Consider the following 24,759-nt stretch of genomic DNA (forward strand, 5'->3'; position numbering starts at 1 on the left):
GTCCGTGTCCCGTGCGCGTGCCCGAGCCCGTGTCTGGCTCTCGTGTCCGTGTCCCGTGCGCGTGCCCGAGCCCGTCCCCGCCCCGCTGGGTCCCCGCCCGTCCGGGGCGGTCCCGGCCGTGACGCGCTCCCGGTTCCTGCGGCGATGCCGGGGGAGGCGGTCACGCTGCAGCTCGGGCACTACTCGGGCTGCGTGGGCGCGCACTGGTGGGGGCTGCAGGTGCTGGGGGGGGCTGCGGGCCGGGCCGGGAGCGGGGCCGGGGCTCGCTCTGATCTCCCGTTCATCCCCTTTATCCCCGTTCATCCCCGCCGTTCCCCGCAGGCCGCCGCGCTGCGCAGCGCCCCCGAGCCCGCCGAGCTCCGCGCGGCCGCGCTGCTCCGCTTCGGGCGGGGCGCGGGCGGCACCGAGAGCCCCACGCCGCGGCTGGTGGCGCTGGAGCTGAAAGGTACCGCGGGGCGGGGACGGGGACGGGGCTCGGGGGGAGCCGGAGCACCGGGCGGCCCCGCCGTGACCGGGCTGTGCTTGCAGGCGGCGTGGGCTCGCTCAGAGCCGATGGGGCGGGCACGGAGCCTCCGGTGAGCTGGTGAGTGCGGGGCGGGACGGGACGGGATGGGATGGGATAATGGGATGGGATAATGGGACGGGGCTGGACAGGACGGGATGGAGCTGGATGTGACGGGATAATGGGACGGGATAATGGGACGGGATGGGACTCGGGAGGGGACAGGGCTGGGGCTGGATGGGACGGGGCTGGACAGGATGGGACGGTACGGGGTGGGACTCCGGGAGGGGATGGGATATGGGATGGGACGGGATGGGGCAAGATGGGATGGGATAATGGGATGCGATGATGGGACGGGACGAGACGGGATGGGATGAACGTGACAGGATGGGACGGTACGGGATGGGACTCCGGGAGGGGACAGGGCTGGGGCTGGACGGGACGGGGCCGCCGCAGCTGCCGCCGCTCTGTGTCGCAGGGACGGAGCCGTGGCCGATTACCGGGAGCGCCCGGGCGGGGGCTGCGCTCCGCGGGACTCCGGGAACTGCCGGGTGAGCGCGGATCCCGCCCCGCTCCCCGCCCGCCGCCCGGACAACGCCCGTAACCAGCGCGCCGGGATTGTTCCCATAGGGAGACGCTGCCGGGGACGGGAAGGGGAATCCCGGTGCTGCGGGGCCAGGTGTGTGCTGCGGGCTCGGGATGAAGTTCCAGAAAGGCAGAAGTCCCTGCTGCGGGACGATGTGTTAGTGGAGAACTATGGGATGAGACCAAGTTTATAGAGAGCTGGTCAGAGCAGCAAATGGGCTCAAAAACTGGACAAGTTAAAAAGTGATTTCTGCATTCAGAGCTGAAAGGATCTTTGCTCTCCCATCTGTGTCCCTGCAGGGTCCCAGGACACTCCCTCCATTCGCCTCTGGTCCGATTTCCTCAACGTGCCCCTGCACCCCAAAAGTGTCTACGTGATCCGGCAGTACCTGCACGATGGGTATGGCCAGGGCTTGCTCCACGAGCTGAGTTTTGCCTTCAAGGATATAGAAAAGAGATAAAAACCTCCCTCTTTACCTCTTCTCTCAGGGATTGTGGTTGTCTGGAAGCCTTTGGGCAAGGTGAAAGTCTCCTGCAGGACCCTGCCTGTGCTGAGGAGTTGGAAGATCGGCTGCACTTCTATGTTGAGGAGTGTGATTACCTTCAGGTTCCCACCTTAGCCAAGCTCCTCTTGCTTTCAAGAAACTTCCTGCTCAAGATGAAGCAGGATCTGAGGTGCTGCCCTTGTTTCCCACAGGGCTTTCAGGTCCTCTGTGACCTTCACAATGGATTCTCTGGAGTTGGTGCCAAGGTGACAGAGCTGCTCCACGACGAGTATTCACGGAAAGGGATCCTGAGCTGGGGCCTGACTCCAGTCCTGAGTGCTGTGGGAGTGAGTAAACAACACAGATTTGACAGATTTTTGTCCACACTTCAACATTCTAAAGGCTGGATTATTTTTTTTTTCCCCCCAGGACCCTCAGACCAGTTTTTACAGACTGATGAACACGGCCCTGGGCATTGCCCACCTCTCTCGTCACAGCTCCCTCTTCTGCCCCCTGTCACTCAGTGGGAGTTTGGGAATCAAGCCACAGCCTCCTGTGACATTTCCATACATAAAATACGAGGTAAGTCCTGCACTGGGATCACCCAGCATGGTTGGCTTTGAACTTGTGCACCTTTACCCCTCTCAAAGTGTTTTCTGCAGCTCTGGGCTTTGGTGTTCTGCTCAGCAAAGACCTTTTCCTGCTTTTCCACTGGAACTTGGCTGCCAACTTTCAATTTCTGTAGTTTTCTTCCTACTTTGGAAAATATTAACACATTTCCTTGTTAGCTGTGCTTTCTGGTGGGGTGCTGCCTGCAGGGTTGGCACTGAAGAGGCTTCACTACATTATTCTCCATGCTTGGAGTAACTCCAGCCTCACTGGAGCTGTAAGGAGCCAAAGAAAGATAAGGAAACTGGCACTGAAGCATTTGTTAACAAACAGCTGGGCTGGAATTAGTGGCTGCTTATCCCAACCCTGGCACAACTGTTAAACAGTTTAACAGGCACAGTTCTGAAGGCAGAGTTCATAATTCTGTTAAATACACAAAACTAGGTTGGCCTGGGAGCTGTCCTGTAACTCCTGCCCTTCTCTCCTCCCCAGGCCTCCCTGAATTACCACAGCAGTGCAATTTTGGCAGCAGCACTCGACACCCTCACGGTTCCCTACAGGCTCTGCTCCTCCCAGGGCTCCATGATGCACTTTGCTGACTCCCTCACCTTCTCTGGGAGGAAGGTGAGAGTCAATCCCAGCTGTTCTGCACACCCCCACTGCCAGCAGGGTGTTGCATCCTCTGCTCTGTGCCCCAATCCAGGTTGTGGCTGCCAGGGCAGCTCTCCCCTTCCCTGCCTTGGCTGGCTCCTCGCTCCCTGATACTTTAAGTGGCCAGCAGCAGGAGATGCCCTGGAAGCTTCTGTCTTCCTGGAGGGAGCAAAAGGGCAGCTGCTGCTTTGCTCAGTCTGTTGTGCTACGAGGAATTTGCCAAGAGAAACCCAGCAGGTAAATCAGCATTTGAACTGCAGGAATCCACACTCTCTCCATTGGGGAGGAGCAGCTTAGTGTCTGAGTGCTGCTAATTTTAGAGCAAAACAGCTGAAAAGCAGCTGAGGCAGTGATGGTTTCAGACTGGAAAACTCTGAATTTCCTTTGCAGCAGCTGCCTGGGCCAGCCCCAGTCCCCCCTGCACAGCTGTGAGAGCTCTGAGCAGGTGCTGCAGCAGTTCCTGCACACCCAATTCCCAGGAGCCTTCAGGTGGGCACAGGAGGTGCTGCTTTACAACAGGGAGCACTTGAGGGAGCTCTGGGTAACTTCATTTATCTCCTCCCAGCACATGCCACGTGCTGCAGCAGCCCTGTGACACCCGGCCTCCCTTCCCCCAGTTCTTCTCTCCTCTCCTGAGCAGACGAGGTTTCCTCCAGGACAAAGCTCAGGCCTTTTCCTCAGCAGGTAACAACTCTGCAGCACAGAGATCAGACCCTAACAGAGGTAAAAAAAGATATTATATAATATAAATGATGAAATAACAAACCAAGAGTGGGGAGTGAGTGTGGAGAGTTCCTGAATTCCCACAGAGCAAGCAGCAGAGGGCAGGGAAGGTTTGGGTGGGGCTCAGCTCTGCTCTGTCCCCCTGCAGGTGTGGAGAGCATCCCTGTGCTGGCAGCCCTGCAGAGCTGCCCTGGGCTGCACTCCCTGCTCTCAGGGCTCTGCCAGCAGCTGCAGGCACCCCCAGCACGGCGCTGCAGCAGCTCCTGCATGGCTGGGCTGGAGCAGGACGACTTCCAGGAGGCTCTGGAGGAGCTCAGGACTCTGGCCCAGTGCTACCAGACAGATTTTGGAGCAGATGGATCTGAGGATGAAGCAGATTCAGATTAACCCACTTTTATTGCTGGGGGAAGTGAGAGTGGCTTGAAGATCACTCTCAAAATAAAGGGAATGGTTTTGGAGATGGCCCAGCTGCTGCTTTCTTCTCATTTCACCAAAAATCTTCTTTCTTCTGGTCTAACTTCTCCAGATACACTTGTGTTGCAAAGGAGGAAAGCTGCTTTTTTTTATATATTTTGGTTGGGTTTTTTTCCAACTGTGCAAAGTGGATTTGCTCTGCCCATTCAAATAAACACAGATAAAATAAATAGAGAATTCAGACTGTAACTATCTCACATACAATCAGCACAACTTAGAAAAAGTCTTATGTTTGTTCCACATGAAAACTGACATTTTAGGGTACAATATTTACAGCTTCTGGTCAGAGGCTGCTGGGCCCAACCTTCACCCTGAAGCCAGGGCAGTGTCCACAAGTTCTGTTGTTTCACTGCCAAAACTCCCCAGGGAGGTTTTAGAAAATTTTCCTTCCTGCCTTTGGTTTGGTACAGGCTGGAAGTGCAGCAGGAAATTGAACAAAAAAAAAAAAATAAAAAATAAAAAAAAAGGAAGGTGCTGTCTCAAGTACCTGTGCAAACATTTTTTTTTTTCCACAACACCTGTCTAGCAGCAAACTGGCAAAAAAAAAAAAACCCTCTTCTAGTGCATCAGTAGTTTATGAGCTCAGTCATCAGGTTCTTCCTCAGAAAGCAGAAGATCTTTATCTGACAGCTGGTCTGTGTTACTGGTGCTGGTGGCATCCTCCTCATCCTCAGAGCTGCCATCACAGGATGTGTGGAACAGCCTCATCAGCTCCCTGAACCTGTGGGACACCTGCAGAGCAAGGAAAACAAATCCAGGGTGACCTGACAGGTGTCATGGAAATGGAATTTCATATTACAAAGTGTTTTGTAACAAAAAAAGAAAAAAAAATTAGTTTCACACTGACATTTTATACAGGATTCAATCATAAAGGAAAATAAACAAGAGCACTGGGTTGTTGTTTTCTCTGGAAGAACAGTTCCATCCCCCAGGTAAAATCTGGCACTTTGGGAGGATTCAGAGACAAAAATCACATCCTTTGTACAGAAGCCACTGAACCAACTCCAGCAGCAAATGTGCAGCTCAAACAGCAATGGTCACCCTGGCTGCAGGAGCAGGGCTCCACTAAAACACTTTTGATTTTTATTATTTGCAAATGAGATGATTTTTCATCAAATTGAAGTTCTGAAGACTGAAATGATGGAGACCCCTCCCCTCCTCTCACCTCACTGGCTGTTTTGTTGCCCAGTTTTTGGGAGATGGCATGGAAGGTGTCCAGGTGAGCTCCCTTCTCCTGGCAGCTGGTGAGGATGACTCTGTCAGCTTCCCTGAAAACCCAAAATCAGCAGCAGGTTCAGGCAGCCCTGAGCAAGGATCCTCCCTCTGCACCTCCTGCCACCCTCAATGCCAGGACCCAGCTCAAAGCAGAGCTTCTTTAGGCTGCTTTTAAGGTTTGGAAACTTAAGAATGTTAAGTTTTTTAAAGGAGAAAAAAAAGGAGAATAAAAGGGAAAAGGAGGGGGAAAAAGGAGAGGGGAAAAAGAAAGAAGGGGGAAAAAGGAGAAGGAAGAAGAAGGGAGGAGAAGGAAGGAGGAGAAACAGGAGGAGAAAAAAAAGGAAGAGGAAAGGAGAGAAAGGCAGAGAGAAAGGGAGGGAGAGAGAAAGGGAAAAAAGGACAAAAAAAAGGACAAAAAAAAGGAGGAAAACAGGAGGAAAATAAAAGGAGGAAAAAAGGAGGAAAAAAAAGGAGGAAAAAAAGGAGGAAAAAAAAAAGGAAGAAAAAGGAGGAAAAACAAGGAGGAAAAACAAGGAGGAAAAACAAGGAGGAAAAACAAGGAGGAAAAAAAAGGAGGAAAAAAAAGGAGGAAAAAAAAGGAGGAAAAAAAAGGAGGAAAAAAAAGGAGGAAAAAAAGGAGGGAAAAAAAAAGGAAGAAAAAGGAGGAAAAAAAAAAGGAAGAAAAGAGGAGGAAAAGAGGAGGAAAAAAGGAGGAAAAAAGGAGAAATAAAGGAGGAAAAAAAGGAGAAGGGAGGAGAAGTCTTCTCTCCCACCCAAAGTGTGCCAATCCCACCCTGGCAGGAGCAGCCAGTGCTGCTGCTGGGCTGAGCCATGCCCCAGGGGAGGGGCAGGGGATGGAAATGCAGGGCCCAGGCAGAGCTGGGGGAGCACAGGAGGGGCAGGGGGCAGCAGTACCTGGTCCAGAGCACCACCTTCTCCCCAGTGGAGCTGACTTTGCTGTTCTTGGCACAAACTGTGGCCTCTGCCACTCGCTGCTGCTGCTGCTCCCTGGGCCCTGGGCCTGCTCTGGCCTCCTGCTGCCCACTGCTGCCCTCAGCAGCAGCTCTGTGCTGGGAATCCAACCTGCAGCTCTCACTCAGGGCTGTTCTGCTGCTCCTTGTGCTCCAGCCCTGCTTTGTTTCAGCCCTTCCTTGCAGGGGTAAAGCAGCAGCTCCCTGGGGTTCTTTGGCTGCTGCTCTGGGTTTTGGTTCAGGGTGAAGCTCCTCAGTCTGGCTCTGCATTGGTGCAGCAGAGAGCAGCAGGGAATTCTCTGCTGCATTCCCTCCAGGCTGCTTTAGTCCCTCAGGGCAAGGGCACTCTTTGGTTTCTTGAGGTAGTTTTACAGCAGTTTTTTGTAGCTGTGCTCTGTCCTTGGTATCATCCACAGCTGCACTGGCACCTTCTGGAACCTGGGCAGGTTTTTCACCAGATCCAGGTCTGCTGGAGGCCACCAGGTGAGATCCTGATAAGAAACCCAAACAAGGTCAGAGAAGCTGTAAGGAAAAACCCCTGGAGGTTTCATTCCCTGACTTGGAAAGAGATTTTTATTTCCAGAGCCTAATGCTGCACTTGAGAACAGTCTGGGAGCAGCACCTGAATTTTCCCCACCTGTACCTCAAAGCAAACAATCTACAGCCAATTTTCCTCACCCCTGGGAGGAAGTGATGAGGATTTAAACCCAGAGCAAACCTCTCCAGTCAAACAGCCACTGCTGCTCTGACACCCTGGTTACAAACCCAAACATTTCAACTTCTGTCCCCAACAGCAGCATGAGCTCCAGGAAGGAGAGATCTCATTTTGGTGTTTATCCTGCCATAATTGTGTTTTTCCTTGTCTGTACCACACTGGAGGGAAAAAAAAAATAAGCAGCACAGAGATTGTTTAAAGGCAGATTAGAGACATGGTGGTTCTGAATTGCTTTGCTAAAATGGAAACTGGAAAAGAACCAGCACCATGGACTGAGGACTGGAGTGTCCTGGCAAGAAAAGCTGAAATGGAGCAATCATTGTGAAATGAGAATATTCTCTAGGCAGGAAAAGTTTTGTTGAAGGGAATGCTCAACAGGTTTAGAGAATCCAGAGTGGAGGAATAAGAGAAAAAAGAGTGAAAAGATTATTAAAAATTCTCTTTACACTCAATAAATGTGCATGAGAAATGCCTGAGCCTCTGCTCATTTGTACAGAGGCAGACAAAGGTTTCACCCACCTGGAGACAGAGATTCCACTTTCCTAGAGACAGGTCTGGTTCTGCTCTGCACATCCTCTCCCTCCTCTCTGCTCTCCAGGCTTTCTTCTCCAGCTTCCTTTGACATCCCAGGATCCTTCCCCTCTGGCTGGGGACTTGACTCTGGCTGAGCAAGGCTGGCAGCCAGCTCTTGAGAATCTTTGTTTTTATAAAATTTGCTTTCACACACCTGCAAAAAACCAACCCAGAGGCACAATCAAGGCTCTGTCCACCCCACCCACAGCTCAGCCTTTGCTCCCCAGGAATTCCTGGCTCTGCCAAAGGCTTCACTTTGGAATTATGTTTATAAAGTTGAATATAATTCTCATTATTGTTGTTGAATTTGGCACTGCAGGCCCCTCCACTGACCTTACTGCTACAGTGGCTGCAGCTCCTCCTTTTGCTTTTCTTGAGCTTGAGATCACCACTCCCTTCATGGCAGGAACAGGAACATTCCTTCAGCCCATCCACCCACTCCAGCTCCTGCAAACAGACAGACTGAGCTGACAGACAGACAGACAGACAGGGAACAGGGGGGATGGGGGGCCAGGGAGCTGCAGAGAACTGATGATGGCAGCAAAGCACAGCAGAAACATCCCCATCCCATCTCTGCCACTTCTAGGAGGTTGTTGCCAGCCTCTCAATAATTTATAATTTATCCCCCATGCATTTTTTTCAAAGGTGAGAAATACCAGACTCACCTTGTCCTGCTGTTGGCCTCCAATCTCTTTCCTCTTCTTGTTTCTGTTGGCTCCATGAATTTTGGGTGGCTCATCCTCCTCCTCTACATCTGGCAGAGAAACCTCTTCAAACCCATCAAACTGCAGCAAAACAAACAACAGCTGCCTTCAGGTGATAAAATTTTGTTTCCATCAGAAAACAAAAATGCTGTTCAGAAATTTGAAGAGTTTGCTTCAGTCCAGCAGCTCTCCCACCCCACTGCTTTCCTCTCCCTGGAACTGCACCCTCTAATCTTCCAGTTTAAACATGTTTTTTATCATTTCTGCTTTTAGGGAAAAGATTGTCCCACCTCATACTCCTTCTCTTCTGTCCAGTTGATCTCCTCAAAATCCCCCATCCGGCTGGCTGAGGGCCGAAGGTGATCAAAGAAAACTGAGAACTCATCCTGCAGGTGGTCATGGCCCTTCAACAGCTGCCACATCTGGGTCTTCAGCTGGAACAAAAATCCAGAGAAAATGAGTCTCATTGCATCTCACTGTCCTCTGGAGGGTTTTCAGAGCAAGGGGAGTGAAAATTCCACAGCTTGTTACAGCTGCAAGGTGGGAATTGGTGCTTGCATGGGAACAACTTCTTGCAAATCCTGAGATCATCCCATAATTTCTTGGGTTGCAATGCAGGATGTGGCCAGAAATGTGGATTCTGTCCCATCTGTTAAACCAGCTGGGGCAGTGACCCTGATCTCCTGGCACACATTATCTGCTCATGGGCCATCTTTAAACCAGCTGGGCAATCATCTTTATCTTCCCACAGCCCATCCTCCCTCCAGGAGATATCTCCTGTTCATGGCCAGTGAGTCCCAGGGCATGACTGATAAAATTCCATCATCCCACTGGGAGATGCTCCAGCCAGGGGAGGAGCCAAGCCTTTCCTACCCAGATAAAAACTGAGATTTGGGACACCAAGGGACCTTCTTTCCACTGGATTCCAGAGGAAAACCAGACCTTTGCACATCATCCCTGGAGCTTCAGAGGAAACTGCACCTTCTCCAGGAGCACTGCTCCAGCTGAACCACATCTGCCCCTGCAGGAGGATGCAGCCACCATTGAATGGGACTGTGCCAACACCCTGACTGACTGACGGGTGTCAGCTTGGATTCTGACTCTGGCAGGGTTTGGGATTGTTCTGTGTAATACTGTATTTCTATTTTAATTTTCCTAGTACAGAACTGTTATTCCTACTTCCCATATCTTGCCTGAGAACCCCTTAATTTCAATATTATAATAATTTAGAGGGAGGGATAATAATTTACATTCTCCATTTCAAAGAGAAGCTTCTGCCTTTATTGGCAAACACCTGTCCTTCCAACCAGCACACCTGGGTGCTGAGGGGTGTCCCTGCCCATGGCAGGGGTGCAATGAGGGCTTTATATCCTTCCCAACCCAAATCATTTTGTGTCTCCATGAATTTGAGCTGTACCCCCATAAAGGAGAATGTGCTGGGCCACTCCTGTGGTGTCCAGGAGCAGGACAGGGACTCAGGCTGGGACTAAAGGGGTGCCAGGTTACCTCTGCAATCTCCTGGGGCAGACAGTCTGCACAGCTCTGCAGGACTTTGATGATCTTTTGGTGGTGGGCAGGATTTTCAGCAAAGCAGATCTCCAGCTGCCTGAGGAACTTGCGGCTCTTTTCGAAGGCTTGCTGCTCCTCAAACTGGCCAGAAGAAAAAGATTCACCCTCATGTACAAGCACAAGCATCTCAAGTTGACTTAAGCTGTAAAATTCCTCTCCTGCTCTTTGTTTTCCATTGTATTGATGCTCTTCACAAAAGTGGGAAGAGGCAGAGGAAGAGAAACACCAATTGTATAATCAATATTTACACGAGCTATAAAATTTGGCTTTGCACATTAGATAAGGAAATCCAGACAGAATGGAACAGGTGAAAAACTTTATCCCACAAAGGGGAAGGCAGATTTGGAGACAGTTTGTTGTGGTATGTTGTGATGCAAGTGGGAAAAGCTGATCCTTCACAGCCACACCCAGCAGATTGACAAACACCAGCAAACTTTCCAATTGTGATTAATAAAAGCAGCAAGGTAAGAAGTGATTTATTCACCAGCTTCTCTTGCCTTGGGAAAAACTCTTTATCCTTTCACCCCTACAAGCACTCATGTTAAAATCTGACCTCTCCTCTCACTCCACCTGTGTTAAAATCTGACCTCTCCTCTCACTCCACCTGTGCTAAAATCTGACCTCTCCTCTCACTCCACCTGTGCTAAAATCTGACCTCTCCTCTCACTCCACCTGTGCTAAAATCTGACTCACCTCTCACTCCACCTGTGTTAAAATCTGACCTCTCCTCTCACTCCACCTGTGCTAAAATCTGATTCTCCTCTCACTCTACCTGTGCTAAAATCTGACCTCTCCTCTCACTCCACCTATGCTAAAATCTGAGCTCTCCTCTCACTCCACCTGTGCTAAAATCTGACCTCTCCTCTCACTCCACCTGTGCTAAAATCTGACCTCTCCTCTCACTCCACCTATGCTAAAATCTGACCTCTCCTCTCACTCTACCTGTGCTAAAATCTGACTCTCACTCTACCTATGCTAAAATCTGAGCTCTCCTCTCACTCTACCTGTGCTAAAATCTGACTCTCCTCTCACTCTACCTGTGCTAAAATCTGAGCTCTCCTCTCACTCTACCTGTGCTAAAATCTGACTCTCCTCTCACTCTACCTGTGCTAAAATCTGACCTCACCTCTCACTCCACCTGTGTTAAAATCTGAGCTCTCCTCTCACTCCACCTGTGTTAAAATCTGACCTCTCCTCTCACTCCACCAATGTTAAAATCTGAGCTCTCCTCTCACTCTACCTGTGCTAAAATCTGACCTCTCCTCTCACTCTACCTGTGCTAAAATCTGAGCTCTCCTCTCACTCCACGTGTGTTAAAATCTGACCTCTCACTCTACCAATGTTAAAATCTGACCTCTCCTCTCACTCTACCTGTTCAAACCTGACCTCTCCTGTCACTCCACCTACCAGCCCACACTCCAGAGCCTGCTCAGGCAGCAGGAAGGCAGCAAAGTCAGTGAGCAGCTGTGGCCAGTCGTGCAGCACTTTCTGCAGGGTGCAGTACAGATCCACGGCCGTCCGTCTGTCCGCGCCCATCTCGAACTCGTAGATCACGCGCAGGAAATCCTCGTACTTGCCTGGGATGTGCTGCAGGGTCTCACGGACCTGGGGGAGCAACAGGGCTTGTTAACATCCAGGAGGAAAAATAAATTCATCACAGAGAACCTTGTGTTGGAAGGGATCTCAAAGATTAATTAATTCCAAGCCCTGTCATGGGCAGGGAGAACTTTCATTATCCCAGATTGCTCCAAGCCTGGTCTTGGGCACTGCCAGGGATGGAGCAGCCACAGCTTCTCTGGGCACCTGTGCCACAGCCTCACCACCCTCACAGGGAGGAATTTCTACCTAAATTCTTTTAATTGAGTAATCTTTGATCTCCCCTACTCACTGCAATAATTTTGCTGAAGAAACCAAATCTCTTCCTAAAGATAAATCAAAGCTCACCAAAGAGAGGATCCCAATGCAGACTGTGAAGCTCAGAAATTCAGAAGGTTCTGGTGCTGAGCACTCCCAGCCCTTGACTCCTTCACTTCCAGCTCACAGGGGAAGGAGGAGGAAGAGCAAAAGCAGCAAAACTCTCCTACACATGGGGTGTAGGAAGACATAACCCCACCCCAGCCAGAACAGTTCTGCATCAGAGAACCCCAAATCTGCAATGCTCCTATTACCCTGCTCAGGTAGGCCTGGGCAAAGGCCAGGTCCTTCTGCTCCCTCAGGGGATCCCTCTCCAGGATGTCCTCATCGTACAGCAGCAGCAGCTTGGACGTGTCCTTGCTGCCACGAGCCCGGCCCCGCTTGTTCCTGGTCCTGTGGGAGCTCCTGCTCTTCCCTGGGGCTTTCAGGTTCTCTCCTGTGCAGGAGAACAAGGTCAGTGTGTTGGGTGGCAATGCAGGATGTGACCAGAAATGTGGATTCTGTCCCCATCTGTTAAACCAGCTGGGGCAGTGACCCTGATCTCCTGGCACATATTATCTGCTCATGGGCCATCTTTAAACCAGCTGGGCAATCATCTTTATCTTCCCACAGCCCATCCTCCCTCCAGGAGATATCTCCTGTTAATGGCCAGTGAGTCCCAGGGCATGACTGATAAAATTCCATCATCCCACTGGGAGATGCTCCAGCCAGGGGAGGAGCCAAGCCTTGCCTACCCAGATAAAAACTGACATTTTGGACAGCAAGTTATCCATCTTCCCACTGGATCCCAGAGGAAAACCAGACCTTTCCACATCATCCCTGGAGCTTCAGAGGAAACTGCACCTTCTCCAGGAGCACTGCTCCAGCTGAACCACATCTGCCCCTGCAGGAGGATGCAGCCACCATTGAATGGGACTGTGCCAACACCCTGACTGACTGACGGGTGTCAGCTTGGATTCTGACTCTGGCAGGGTTTGGGATTGTTCTTTGTAATACTGTATTTCTATTTTAATTTTCCTAGTAAAGAACTGTTATTCCCAATTCCCTTATCTTTGCCTGAGAGCCCCTTAATTTCAAAATTATAATAATTTGGAGGGAGGGGGTTTACATTCTCCATTTCAAAGAGAAGCTTCTGCCTTTATTGGCAGACACCTGTCCTGCAAACCAGGACAGTCAGCTGGTGGCAGAGACACCCCATGGCTCTGCCAGGGCAATTCTCCAACAGAAAAGGAGTTTTCAGGTCAATGATGAGCTCCTGTCTGTGCTCTCTGGGAGTGTAGGAGAAATGCACTGTCCACGAGTCAAGCTGGCCAAAATCCTAAATTTGCTGTTTGTTTCCATAGCATCTGACAGCAAACATCTCTGGATACAATCACAGGTCCATCCCAGTAAAAAAATCCTGCACACCAGGGCAGAACAGAGGAGTCCCAGAGCTGGCTGTTCACTCTGCAAATCAGATCCCAAAAAAACCACACAATTCACCTGCTGGCATCCAAAAACCCCCAAAATTCACCTGCTGCCATCCTGTGGGTCTCCACCTGTGGGGAAGCCTCCTTGGCCATGGTAAAGTCAGATTTTGGCTCCTCTGATGGATCTCCACAGGTTTCATCATCTTTCTGCAAACTCTCCATTCCCTCCCCTTCCTCCTCCTCCTCTTCCTCAGGCTCAGAGTTTTCTTCCTGGGAATTCTCTTCTTCAGAATCTCCTTCTTGGCTCAAACGTCTCTCTGTTGCAAGCCAGGTCAGTTTTTCCATTGTCTCCTTAGAAAATAATTAATAACAAAAAAAATTACATTATTTTATTATTGGTTTAATATCATTCAGAATTTCCTCATGACTCCATCAGCCAATTTCATGGATCAGCTCCTGCCCAACTAAAAATTCTGTTAAGGAACAAAACCAAACCCCTCCAGAGCTGCCTAAAATTGTATTGTACAAAATTAAATATCAGCAGATCAGGCCTCAAATTAGAAAGGATTCCTTGATGATTCCTCAATTATTCAGTAATTATTCCTTCAGGATTCCTTAAAGCTCTTAAAGGTTTGCTGCAATTATCACCTGGAAAGTAATTTTCATTTAAAATACTTTTTAGAGAGCAGCTTCACCTTGCTGCTCAGCAGAGTTTAAATCTGCAGATTTGAAATATTATCTTAAAATCTGTGCAGGAAAATGTGGTGTCCAATTTTTCTGTGTCCAGCACAGTGCCAGGATGTTCCAGATTTACAGCCCAGCTTCCCAATGGGATTCCCAATGGGATTCCCAGGGAGATTCCCAGTGGGATTCTCAGTGGGATTCCCAATAGGATTCTCAGGGGGATTCTCAGGGGATTTCTCAGTGGGATTCCCCAGTGGGATTCCCAATAGCATTCCCAGGGGCAATCTCAATGGAATTCCCAGAGGGATTCCCAGTGGGATTCCCAATAGGATTCCCAGTGGTATTCTCAATGGAATTCCCAGTGGGATTCCCAGTGGGATTGGCCCTGGCTCCACAGGGTCTTTCCCCCACAGCTGCCTTTAAAGGTTTTATTCAAGTTTTGTCTTTACCTGCAGTTCTGGCACTGACAGAATAGACTCTTCTGAGGCTGATGACATTTCCTCATCCTCATCTTGTGTAAAATCATCAAAATCATCTTCTTCCTCCTCTTCCTGCCCTTCCCTGTCTCCTGCAGCCTCGGGGCCGGCCGGTGTCCCCACAGACTGACCATCGATGCTGGACGAGTCCTCTGGCCTCCCTGGGGGGCTGCTGAACTCTGCCTCCCCCTCTGCTGGGCAAGGCAGGTTTTTTGGGGAGTCACTGCTGCCTGCTGGCCCAGCAGCCCCCCCAGGCTCCCCCTGCTGCTCTGCCTGGGGAGGGGAAGGCAGAGTCTGGCGCTCCTCCTCTCCCTTCTCCTCGCAGGGAAGCTGCTCCTTCTTGGGCTCATCCCCACAGGAACACGCAGCCTCCATGTTCAGCTCCTGGCCAAGGCCCAGCATGAACTCCTCCTTCCCTTCAGCACATAAAACATCCCTTTTCTGTGCCAGGTTTGCTTCTTTGGGATCATCACTTGAATCTTCTGACTCGATTTTCACTGATTTATCAGGATCTTTTAAGTGAGGCAAGAGTTCCACAGGCAATGGCTCTGAGGTGTTGCCCTCTCCTTCTCCCACTGCCCAGCTGCAGCAGTCCCCCTTGTCCCCCTTGTCCTGAGTGCCATCATGGGGTGTGCCAGGGCTTGTCCCACCCTCCTCCTTGGGGGACACAGCACAGCAGGGAACAAAGAGCTCCGGGGGCTCCACCTTGGGCTCCACTTTGGGAAAAGCAGCGGGAGCAGGGAGCAGGGTCAGCTGCTCCTCCCCTTCACTCTTCACAGCAGCTGCAGACAGACCCACAGGGCTGGGAGAGACAATCAGAGATGGGATGGAAGAGGTGACCAGAGGCTGATTTAAAGGACAGGGGAAGGTGGATGGGTTCACCAGCAGGGTTGTGACTGGAATGGCCTGAGTGCCCTGGCCCACGGCCGGGTTGAGGGGCTGGATCATGTTGCAGCCATTGCCAATGTTAACCACCTTCACTGTGGTGGCAGGGACAGTCAGGATGACAGGGGAGGACTGGATCACAGGGGAAGGTGTGATCACTGGGGCAGATTTTGTCCCTTTTTTCCTCTGGCTGCCCTTCCCCACGCAGGGTTTGTGCGTTTTCGTCCCGGCCGAAGCCGGCGGTGGCTTGGGCTGCAGAGTCACTGGCTCTGAGGACACCAGAGCTGGGGACACAGCAGCTGGGAAGGCTTGTCTGGAGTCTGGATGGGCACTGGGAAGCACACCCTGGAATTCCAAGCCATCCCCACCTCCCACCACGGCTGGAACGTTGAGGGGCTGCACGAGCGGCGCCGGTTGGATTGGCCGAGGCACCTTGAGCAGGACCTTGCTGGGAGCAGCCTCTGACTGGGACAGTTTCAGAGTTTTCTGGATGGCAGGGCTGGAGCTGGGCTGCAGACAGGGGTTGGGGCGGATCAGGACAGGTTTCAGAGCTGCTGACTTCTGCCTCCTCCAGGCCCTCCTGGAGAATCGGTTGCCCAAAGGCTTCAGGGTGAGCACGAGCCCCTTGGGCATCAGCAGAGGGTATTTGTCATCACATTCTGTGTCTGAAGTTTCCTTTTCTGACCCCAAAATGGCAGATTCTGCATCAGGTGAAGCTGGTGCATCCTTGGTGTCTTCTGCCAGCTGCTTCAGTTCTGCCTGGATGGAAGGCAAGCTTGCCTGGAGGGAGCAAGGATTCATTGGAATTGATTATTTATAGGCTGTTCCTGCATTCCTACCTTCTACAAGCAGGTTTTATTTCCTTTATATTACTGTATATTCCTTAACAGTACTTTAAATTCATGAGTTGCACTGCCAAGCCTTTAGGAGACTGAGAAAAACAAGACTGAACTGCTTTATAAAGGTTGCTTTAGTAAAAACAAGATTTTGTGGCAAGGCAACAAAAAATCCAGTTCTCTTGATCTCTTGATTGTGTAACAGGGGGTGATGAAAAGAATTGGATTTTATAGCACCTGAGTCCAGCTGTTCCCTTGGCACAGTCCTGCTGACTGACTCACAGCCATCTGTGCCTCCAAGAAAAGCCCACAAGGAAAATCCACATAAAACCCAAGTCAAACCCACAAGAAATGAACCAAACAATAACTCCCCTCCAGCCCTGGGTGCATGTTGGAGTCTGAAACACAGAGGCCTCTCTGAATTCCTCAGAGAGAGATCAAAATGCAAAGTTTGAATTAAAATCTTTGGATGGATTAAAGTACATTAAGCCACTCATACATGAAAAAGAGGTGTAAGTTTAAATAAGTAAAAATATGTTTTAAGTGCCTTAAAAAGTAAAAGCCCTAGAGATCAGTGTAGAAAACAAGTCTTAAAAACAAATCTCAGTGAGAGCTCAAAAACATAATCCTAGATATCCATGTAGAAAACAAGTCTCAAAAACAAGCTTCAGTGAGAGCTCAAAACCACAGTTTTAGACATAATAAAAAGATAGTAAGAATACTGCTTTCATTTTTCAGGTAGAATAGGTTGTATGCACAAGTTATGCACAAACTTTCATATTATAAAACTAGAATTCTAATAGGTTTAGAAGAAATGCTTCAGGTTTGTGTTTTTAGCTCACTGGGTAATTTGTAAATAAAAATTTGTGTATTGCAGTTAGAGCTCTCTTGTTCTCTCTTCCTCCACCATCATCATCATCACTACCACCACATGAAAGAAGAAAAAAAAGAAGAAAAGACCAGGGAGCTGGTCAAATCCTTTAGGATTTTGTAGCAGGCTGCAATTTCAGCCCTCCCAGGAGCTGCTTCTACTTCAATCATGATTTTACTTCTATTTGGGACTCTGTGCCCAAAGTTTTTAGCCTGGATTTGAACACTTGGGACTCTTTGCCTTTACAATAAACAACTTTATAGCAACTAATGAGTGCTGAGCTCTTTTAAAAAGCAAACAATCAGCAGCAAATACCTTTAACCAGAAGGGCAGGCGATGCTCCTCCCTCTCCACAGGTGCCTTCATCTCGTGGGGCTGTATTTCCTCACAGCACTTCAGCAGCACAGGCAGCTGCTTTGTCTTCCTGTAGTACTGTGGGGACAGCAGACAAGGCCACAAAAGGTGGCTGTGCTCAGCTCACCTGCCCAGGAACTGCTGGGATGAAGGAGGGCTGGGATCTGGGGAAGTGTTCGTGTGAATAAAGCAATTTTTCAATAAGGTTCTACCCACAGAAACATTAAAATGCAAGAAGCAAGGAGCTCACTGGTTCTACCCACTGAAATATTAAAATTCAGGAGCTCACTGCCATTCTGGCTGCTGTCTCAGAGGTTCAGGCAGATGTGCAGGTGTTCTTTCATGGTTCTTACTCTCTCTTCAGTTCCCAGTAGTTTACAGGACAGAATTATTGCCCAGCTGGCTGCAAACAACACTTTTCTTCAAGTTTTGCTACTCAAAAGGTCACTTGTATGAATTTTTATCAGGATTACTGAGTTGTGCCAGGACTATCTGGGCTCTAAAGAGTCAAAACTGTAATCTAAGTACTCACCAATCCAAGTGCTAAGGTAAATAAAAGGATAAATCCTCACTGCTAACAAAAGGATGACATTTTATTTTAAGGAAGTGTCAGCACAAAGAGGCCCCTGGAACACAGAGCAGCTCTGTCCTGCTGGAAAAAACCCCAGAAAGTGCCCCTTACCCTGATGATGTTGTCTGGGGCTCTGTTCATGGTGAGGTTCTTGATCCTCACTGTCAGCTGATGAGCAGTTTTGGTGGGCAGGAGGTATTTGCTGATCAAAGGTTTTGGAAACTCAATCCCTTCAAAATGTTTCAGCCCTAAAGCCAACAAGCTGGACAGGGAAAGAGGGAGGGGAGAAGATAAAAAACCTCTCAGGGAGCTGCTGGGATGAGGCACAGCTCTCCCCATGGATTGCAGCCTGAATTCATTAAATAAATGTAATTTCCACCCATTTTGTACAATAATTAAAGCACCTACTTGTCCTCTGCCTTGGTGAAGACAATCTTGTCCCTGTGAGGGTTTGCTCTCAAGGAACAAACTGGCAGAAGCTCTGGGTACATAAAGACCTTCCTTGTTGCCAAAATCCAGGCCACTTGCTTTGGCAAACATGAGAAATCATTTGCTGTGAAAAGAATTAACAGGGAAGGGCAGTTGGGGATGTGGATGAATGTTTTTCACAATTCACTTTTTGAAAATGCTGTTTCTTTTACTCCTTTCATTACAAAAACAAACTGGTTCATTTTCTGAAACATCCTGGGTTTAGAATTTGCAGATTTCCTAGTTTTTCCCCCAAGTTTATATCAGCAAAAGGTAAAATTCTTTTCCCCTTCCATCCTTTCCTTTGCTCTGTAGCAAGGCAAAGACCAAGTGGCCACTCTGAGCCCCCCCAGGGCTGGAAGGACCCTGGGGCTGAACTGGGAAGGAACTGGTCTGACTGGGAGTGTGGGGGGTCCTGCAGGACCCTGTTGGGTCACTGTGAAGGTGCCTCAGTCCCAGCAGTGACAATCTGGGGGAGCCCAGAGCTGCTCCAAATTAGGAATTTCCCTTCAAACACAGAACAACTCCCCCTGCCAATGCCTTCCCCACCCTGTCCCCTCACTCACTGTTCTTCTTCACAGCTTTCCTAGGGCTCCAGTCCACTGGCACCTGGGCATGGAAGTCCTCAATGAGCTGCAGGGCTCCCTGCAGGTTGCAGGGCTGGAACATGGTCTGGAATTTGGGGTTCAGGGGCACCCGGAGGAGGCTGGAGCTGCGGGCAAAGCTCCCGAGCTCGTTCTGCAAACACCAGAGAGTGCAAGGCACAGAACACACAGCAAAAAAAATTACTTCAAAGTCTTCATTTTGGGCATTAAAAAGCCAGGGATAGAGGATTTATTGGAAGAATTGTGGATTTGGCATCTCTGGAAGTGCCCAAGGCCAGGATGGGTGGGATTTCCCTGGGGTTGTGGGAGGTGGCACTCAGTGAATTTTAGGGTCCCTCCCACCCAAACCCTTCTGTCATTTCATGAGTTTTATCTTTTATTTAATCCCTGCCCTCTCCAGAACTTTAATTCTCAGTTTAATAAGATCCACAAAATAAATTAGTCTCTCTAAGAATGCCCAGCAATGCTTTGAATTCATGGATCTCTGATTTCAGGCATTCCTTACCAAAAACATCCGGGTGGTGCTGGCCTCTGAACTGAGAGCAGGGTTGAAACTTGCCAGGAGATGGATTTGAGTCAGAAGCTGAACATGCTTGAGGAATAAAATCAGACAAATTGTTTCTTTCAGTTGATCAGAAATCCAAGAAACTGGAAAGCACAAGTCCAAAAGCACAAGAAATATCTCCTGAGCACAGCAAAAATCTCTGGCTGCAAAAAGTCTTGTAAGCAAGAGAAAACTGAGGAGAAACTTTAATTCCACTGGCAGAAAGTTCATTACACAAATTTTGAACACATCATCTGTTGAAGTCTTGAGGCAGTTTGCCAAAGTCTCAACATGACCAACACAAAAAGGATTTTTTTTTTCCTACATAAATACAGAATTATTTCTTTAGCAGCAATGATTTCATCTCTCAGAACTGCCCATTTCTGAATTTCCACATATTTTTGTGTGGTGGCAGGAAGAAAAAAAAAAGAACCCTGACTAGATCAAGAATAATATTCTCAGACAGAATACAGAAGTTGGTGAAAGCAGAGTTTTGACAGATAGAGCCAGCCAAGCAACATCTTCCATAAGAAGAGATGCCAAAAACTGAGCTGTACTTCAGTTCCAGCTGTCTTTCCATGTGAAACCAGGTGAATATCACCTAATAAAGATCCAATTCACAGGGAACTTCTCCCAGTGAATTCCTTGAAGGATGTCTTGGGTTGCAATACAGGATGTGACCAGAAATGTGGATTCTGTCCCCATCTGTTAAACCAGCTGGGGCAGTGACCCTGATCTCCTGGCACACATTATCTGCTCATGGGCCATCTTTAAACCAGCTGGGCAATCATCTTTATCTTCCCACAGCCCATCCTCCCTCCAGGAGATATCTCCTGTTAATTGCCAGTGAGTCCCAGGGCATGACTGATAAAATTCCATCATCCCATGGGAGATGCTCCAGCCAGGGGAGGAGCCAAGCCTTTCCTACCCAGATAAAAACTGAGATTTGGGACAGCAAATTATCCATCTTTCCACTGGATTCCAGAGGAAAACCAGACCTTCCCACATCATCCCTGGAGCTTCAGAGGAAACTGCACCTTCTCCAGGAGCACTGCTCCAGCTGAACCACATCTACCCCTGCAGGAGGATGCAGCCACCATTGAATGGGACTGTGCCAACACCCTGACTGACTGACGGGTGTCAGCTTGGATTCTGACTCTGGCAGGGTTTGGGATTGTTCTGTGTAATACTGTATTTCTATTTTAATTTTCCTAGTAAAGAACTGTTATTCCTAATTCCAGTATTTTTGCCAGAGAGCCCCTTAATTTCAAGATTATAATAATTTGGAGGGAGGGGATTTGCATTCTCCATTTCAAAGAGAATCTCCTGCCTTTCTTATCAGACACCTGTCCTTCAAAGCAGGACAAGGAAGCAAAGCCCTGCTGTGCCTTGGCCTCCCCTGCCCCTCCTCAGATCAGACATCTCCAGCATCACCTGCTGCATTTGCTGCTGGAGCCTCTTCCTTTGTGCACTGTCCAGAACAAGATTCTGCAGGGGTTTCTCATTTGGGGGTTTGGATTTTTCACTCTCTTGGGTTGCTTTCATTGAGGATTTTTTCATCCTCAGCTGCTCCAGTTGTTCCTTCACTGTCCGGTGCTGCTTGTTCAGCAAATTGGCCAGAGGCTCCTCAAATCTGTAATAAATTGGATGAGCAAATGTAATAAATGTATGATTTATTAATGATTCATGTTTCCTTAGAGCATTTTACTCTGTTTTCACAGTTCAGGGATGGGCATTCCTGTTCTACTCAACAATAACTCCAGCTTGACAAAACCTGAGTTATTTAGACAGAAAAGCCTTTTAGTGCACTCCAGCACTAAAGGTCACCTGGGGTCAGTTACAGACTTATTCCATGATGCTCCTAATGCAAGTTATCATAAAAACAACAATAAATCCAGCAAATAGGTATTTCTGCCTTTAAGAATTCTGTATCCAGGGGAGAAACAACTGGGAGGAGAAAAGAGGAAAGAGAGAAAAGAGGAGGGAGAGAGAGAGAAAACGGGAGAGAGAGGGAGAAAAATTAATAAAGCCACCAATTCTCAAAGGCAAATAGAAGTAAGAGAGCACAGAGCTGCCTGGATTGCAGTCTGTAGCTGGTTTCAGAGCTGCTGCTCCCCCTCTGGCACTGCTCAGCCCAGAGAGAGCACCAGGAACTCCAGCCTTCACTTTAGCTCCTTTCCCAAACAGACACAGCTTGATCTTGAGCTGCTCTGCCCCATAAACAAGGAGACCCCACTCATCCTGCAGCTCCTCTTTAGCCAGAGTTTGTAGCTGCTGAAACCCATGGAATTATTACCTGGAGAGAAATCACAGAATCATGGAATAGTTTGGGCTGGAGGGAACTCCAAGATCATCTCATCCCACCCCTGCCATGGCAGGGACATCTCCCACAGTCCCAGGATGCTCCAAGCTCCAAAAAATGACAATCCAACATCCAAACTTCACAGACACCTCATTCCTAAGCCTCAGCTATATCAGGCATTTTCTTTAAAAAAAGCCAACACACATCCAAGCTGTTTCATGAAAAGAGAAGGTGCCACACTTAAAACAGCTCCTCAAGCATCTCCTGCTATCACAACAAAGTCAAGGCAGCAAGGCAATAAAAAAGAAAAGAAAATTATTATTTCTGCTATGATGTTGCATGACTAGAGCCACCAGAGAATGAGCACGAGGAGTGGCTGCCACTGAAGTTGGGACAATCTTTGCACAAAGGTCCTCCAGAGCTTTGATCCCACACAGAAGATTCAAGGTCTGGATGAGAGATTTAGTTCAGATTTTGGGAAGAAATTCCTCCCTGTGAGGGTGGTGAGGCCCTGGCACAGGTACCTCAGCTGTGGCTGCCCCTTGATCCCTGGCAGTGCCCAAACCCAGGGCTTGGAGCAGCCTGGGACAGTGGAAGTGTTCCAGGGCTGGAATTGGATGAGTTTTAACTTCCCTTCCAACCCAAACCATCCCATGATTCTCTACAGAGCACAAAGGTTGAAAAAGAACAGAATTCTTCCCTGCAGATCCTGCCTTACTGGGCCACACTCACACATCTCTGTTTTCAGCTGAGATACAGAACAGCACCAACCCCAGTGCACTTTCTGCCACTTTCTTCATTGTTTTTAATTCTCAGTAAAGTCAATGGTGGCAGAAAGAAAAAGGATCAAATTAATTGTCCAATCCCATGAATAAAAATGGCTCAGAGCTTCCAGAACAGCCTGAGCTGCCAAGACAATCTCTCTCTTTGAGAGAGAAGAGATCAGGACCACAAACAAATGTTCCTACCTGAGGGCCTGGGGAGTGTTAAAATTTGGCCTAGACTCTGAAACAGCATCTTCATCTTCTGGCCCCTCATCTTCCATGTTGGAGAATCCCATCTCATCCTGGAACTGGCAGCAAACATGGAGCAAATCAGAAGGAAAAAGCTCAAGGAATAAATTAACCTTTGGCTAATTAAGCTCATTATGATCCTCTCAGCAGAGACTGTGACTTGAGGAAATCCCTGCAGACCTCCACTTCAGGAAATTTATTAATTCCTTCACTCCAGGAAATCCCTGCAGACCTTGACTTGAGGAAATCCCTCAAAACCTTCCCTTTAGGAAACCCCTCAAGACCTTCCCTTTAGGAAACCCCTCAAGACCTTCCCTTTAGGAAATCTCTGGACATTCCTGCACTCCAGGAAATCCCTCAAGACCTTCACCCCAGCAAATCCCTGGACATTCCTTCCTCAGGCTAAAAAGGACCCAGTTATGGCAGATCCAGATTCTCCCTTCAGATCCCATGTCACACTGACAGCTCTGTTCTTCAGTGCCACACTCAGTTATCACTTACTGTCTCAAACAGCTCCTCCATCAGCTCATTCACTTCCTTTTCTGCAAGTAAAATTAAAAAGAATTATGAAAATTCCTTTTCCAAGAAACACTCAGCAATGCTGTCATAATATCAACTCAATTATGGAATTTATCTCACAAAGAGAAATCCTCTTCTTGCAAACAGAGGACCAAAAAAGAAAGTCCCCTGATAATTCCTTTTTTTAATGCTGAGCCCAAAAAATCTTGAGCTGAGATTGCCTGGATTCTAAAATATCACATTAAAACTCATTTCCATGATTAAATTTAAATTCATGGTAATCTGCAAGAAGGCCTAAAGCAAGTGTGGCTTGTTGCAAAGATGGAAAGTGATATATTTATAAAACTAAGCTGAAGGCTGTGAGGACTTTAAAATTTAATTAAATGCAATGACAAGGCAAAGATTCAAGTCTGAACTGCCTGAAGTTTTCACCTAATTTCAGGTTGTATTGTCACCTAAATATTGTTCTTCAGGCTGTGCTGCACCTGAGCACAGCAGCTCTGCCCAGATCCTTCCTTGTACTCCCAGAGAACCAAAAGCTGATCAAACCAACATGCAGATCTTTATTTAATATCCTACCCTGCAAAAATCCTTACAGCAAAAACCACTTTTCCCAGAAAGGAGGAATTGCTGAGGAACTCACTGGTGATTCTCACAGCACGGTCATTCCTGAAATCTTCTGTGTCTGGTTCATCCAGATCTTCCAGGAAATTGTACTCAGGGTCATCATCATCATCAGCTTCATCTACAAACAAGCAGGTTTGGAACTGTCATTACCCTGCCCCAGTCCAAGCAGCTGCCAGCAGCAGAAACTCTTTATTCACTGCCTGACCTGTCACAAAGAGGGCTGGAATTACTGAAATGAACTTTTTATGGAAGCAAAATCAAACCCATCCTCCTTTCACTGAGCTGTTAGGACCCTGACCTACAACCATTCCCATTCTGATTCTCTGGAATCTGAGTTTCAGCTAAATTTAGAAAGAGTCAAGCAGTGTAATTTCAGTTTTTGTTTTATATTCAATTTGCACAACTGTAAGCAACCAGTAAACACAGGATTAAAAAAAAAAAAAAAAAAAAAGGAAGCTGGGCCCCAGAGCTTGTTCCTGTTTCTTCTCAAAAAGAAAACTGTTTCTACCCAAAAAAACTGTGCCCCAAACAAGGAGTACAACACACTGGCATTCAGGTGGATCAGTGGTGAGCACCAGGGGTTAAATCCACCACTTCCCTTTGTGGTTGCCAGTTCCTGTGTGTTGGTGAGTAAATATTTACAAGTGAAACACCTGAAGTTTAAAAACTCTCACAAAGGGGAAGATGAGGAAAGCTGATTGCAAGGGATTAAATATTTAATGTTAGGACCCTGACCTACAACCATTCCTACTCTGAAAAGCTGGCTAGATTTTCTGGAATCTGAGTTTCAGCTAAATTTAGAAAGTGTCAAGTAGTGTAATTTCATTTTTTGTTTTATATTCAATTTGCACAACTGTTAGAAATGGGGAAGATAAGGAAAGCTGATGGCAAAGGATTAAAAATTT

General features: G+C 48.3%; 2 protein-coding genes across 4 annotated transcripts in view; one reads left to right on the forward strand and one right to left on the reverse strand.

Moving 5' to 3' along the window:
* Positions 1–20: 20 nt before the first annotated feature.
* On the forward strand, positions 21–3,942 carry MSTO1 (misato mitochondrial distribution and morphology regulator 1). Of its 2 annotated transcripts, none has more exons than XM_056510883.1 (14): positions 21–219; positions 322–445; positions 529–583; positions 981–1,053; positions 1,133–1,181; positions 1,388–1,487; positions 1,577–1,694; positions 1,785–1,919; positions 2,002–2,154; positions 2,674–2,805; positions 2,885–3,069; positions 3,226–3,321; positions 3,398–3,516; positions 3,704–3,942. In XM_056510883.1, the coding sequence occupies exons 1-14, from the start codon at positions 145–147 to the stop codon at positions 3,940–3,942; spliced, it is 1,653 nt and encodes a 550-aa protein (XP_056366858.1). In that variant the 5' UTR covers positions 21–144. The 2 variants fall into 2 exon arrangements, with proteins under 2 accessions (XP_056366858.1, XP_056366857.1); XM_056510882.1 differs by having other exon boundaries at positions 23–219; positions 3,223–3,321.
* Positions 3,943–4,529: 587 nt separating this feature from the next.
* Positions 4,530–24,759, reverse strand: part of LOC130263369 (GON-4-like protein) — a 29,748-nt gene continuing 9,518 nt past the window's right edge. For both annotated transcript variants that reach the window (XM_056510876.1, XM_056510877.1), the window contains 21 exons: positions 23,871–23,972; positions 23,210–23,250; positions 22,664–22,767; positions 20,828–21,026; positions 19,355–19,441; positions 18,811–18,982; positions 18,185–18,329; positions 17,888–18,038; positions 17,167–17,283; positions 14,233–15,924; positions 13,204–13,450; positions 11,945–12,126; positions 11,184–11,381; positions 9,714–9,857; positions 8,498–8,641; positions 8,169–8,288; positions 7,837–7,950; positions 7,450–7,657; positions 6,160–6,706; positions 5,195–5,297; positions 4,530–4,761 (listed from right to left, as the gene is read on the reverse strand). In XM_056510876.1, coding sequence (XP_056366851.1) covers positions 4,612–4,761; positions 5,195–5,297; positions 6,160–6,706; positions 7,450–7,657; positions 7,837–7,950; positions 8,169–8,288; positions 8,498–8,641; positions 9,714–9,857; positions 11,184–11,381; positions 11,945–12,126; positions 13,204–13,450; positions 14,233–15,924; positions 17,167–17,283; positions 17,888–18,038; positions 18,185–18,329; positions 18,811–18,982; positions 19,355–19,441; positions 20,828–21,026; positions 22,664–22,767; positions 23,210–23,250; positions 23,871–23,972 — 4,967 coding nt within the window. In that variant the 3' untranslated portion in view covers positions 4,530–4,611. The remainder of the gene's footprint in view (positions 4,762–5,194; positions 5,298–6,159; positions 6,707–7,449; positions 7,658–7,836; positions 7,951–8,168; positions 8,289–8,497; positions 8,642–9,713; positions 9,858–11,183; positions 11,382–11,944; positions 12,127–13,203; positions 13,451–14,232; positions 15,925–17,166; positions 17,284–17,887; positions 18,039–18,184; positions 18,330–18,810; positions 18,983–19,354; positions 19,442–20,827; positions 21,027–22,663; positions 22,768–23,209; positions 23,251–23,870; positions 23,973–24,759) is intronic.

This window comes from Oenanthe melanoleuca, chromosome 25 (genome assembly GCF_029582105.1).
Source record: "Oenanthe melanoleuca isolate GR-GAL-2019-014 chromosome 25, OMel1.0, whole genome shotgun sequence".
NCBI lineage: Eukaryota > Metazoa > Chordata > Aves > Passeriformes > Muscicapidae > Oenanthe > Oenanthe melanoleuca.

What these genes read in the sequence shown, in the direction of transcription:
- MSTO1 (XM_056510882.1), top strand. Translation starts at nt 145, where the DNA reads ATGCCGGGGGAGGCGGTCACGCTGCAGCTCGGGCACTACTCGGGCTGC. An exon ending in AGGAGTGTGATTACCTTCAG is followed by an intron (nt 1,695 to 1,784) that starts GTTCCCACCTTA and finishes TGTTTCCCACAG; the next exon opens with GGCTTTCAGGTCCTCTGTGA. An exon ending in TGCCAAGAGAAACCCAGCAG is followed by an intron (nt 3,070 to 3,222) that starts GTAAATCAGCAT and finishes TTTCCTTTGCAG; the next exon opens with CAGCTGCCTGGGCCAGCCCC.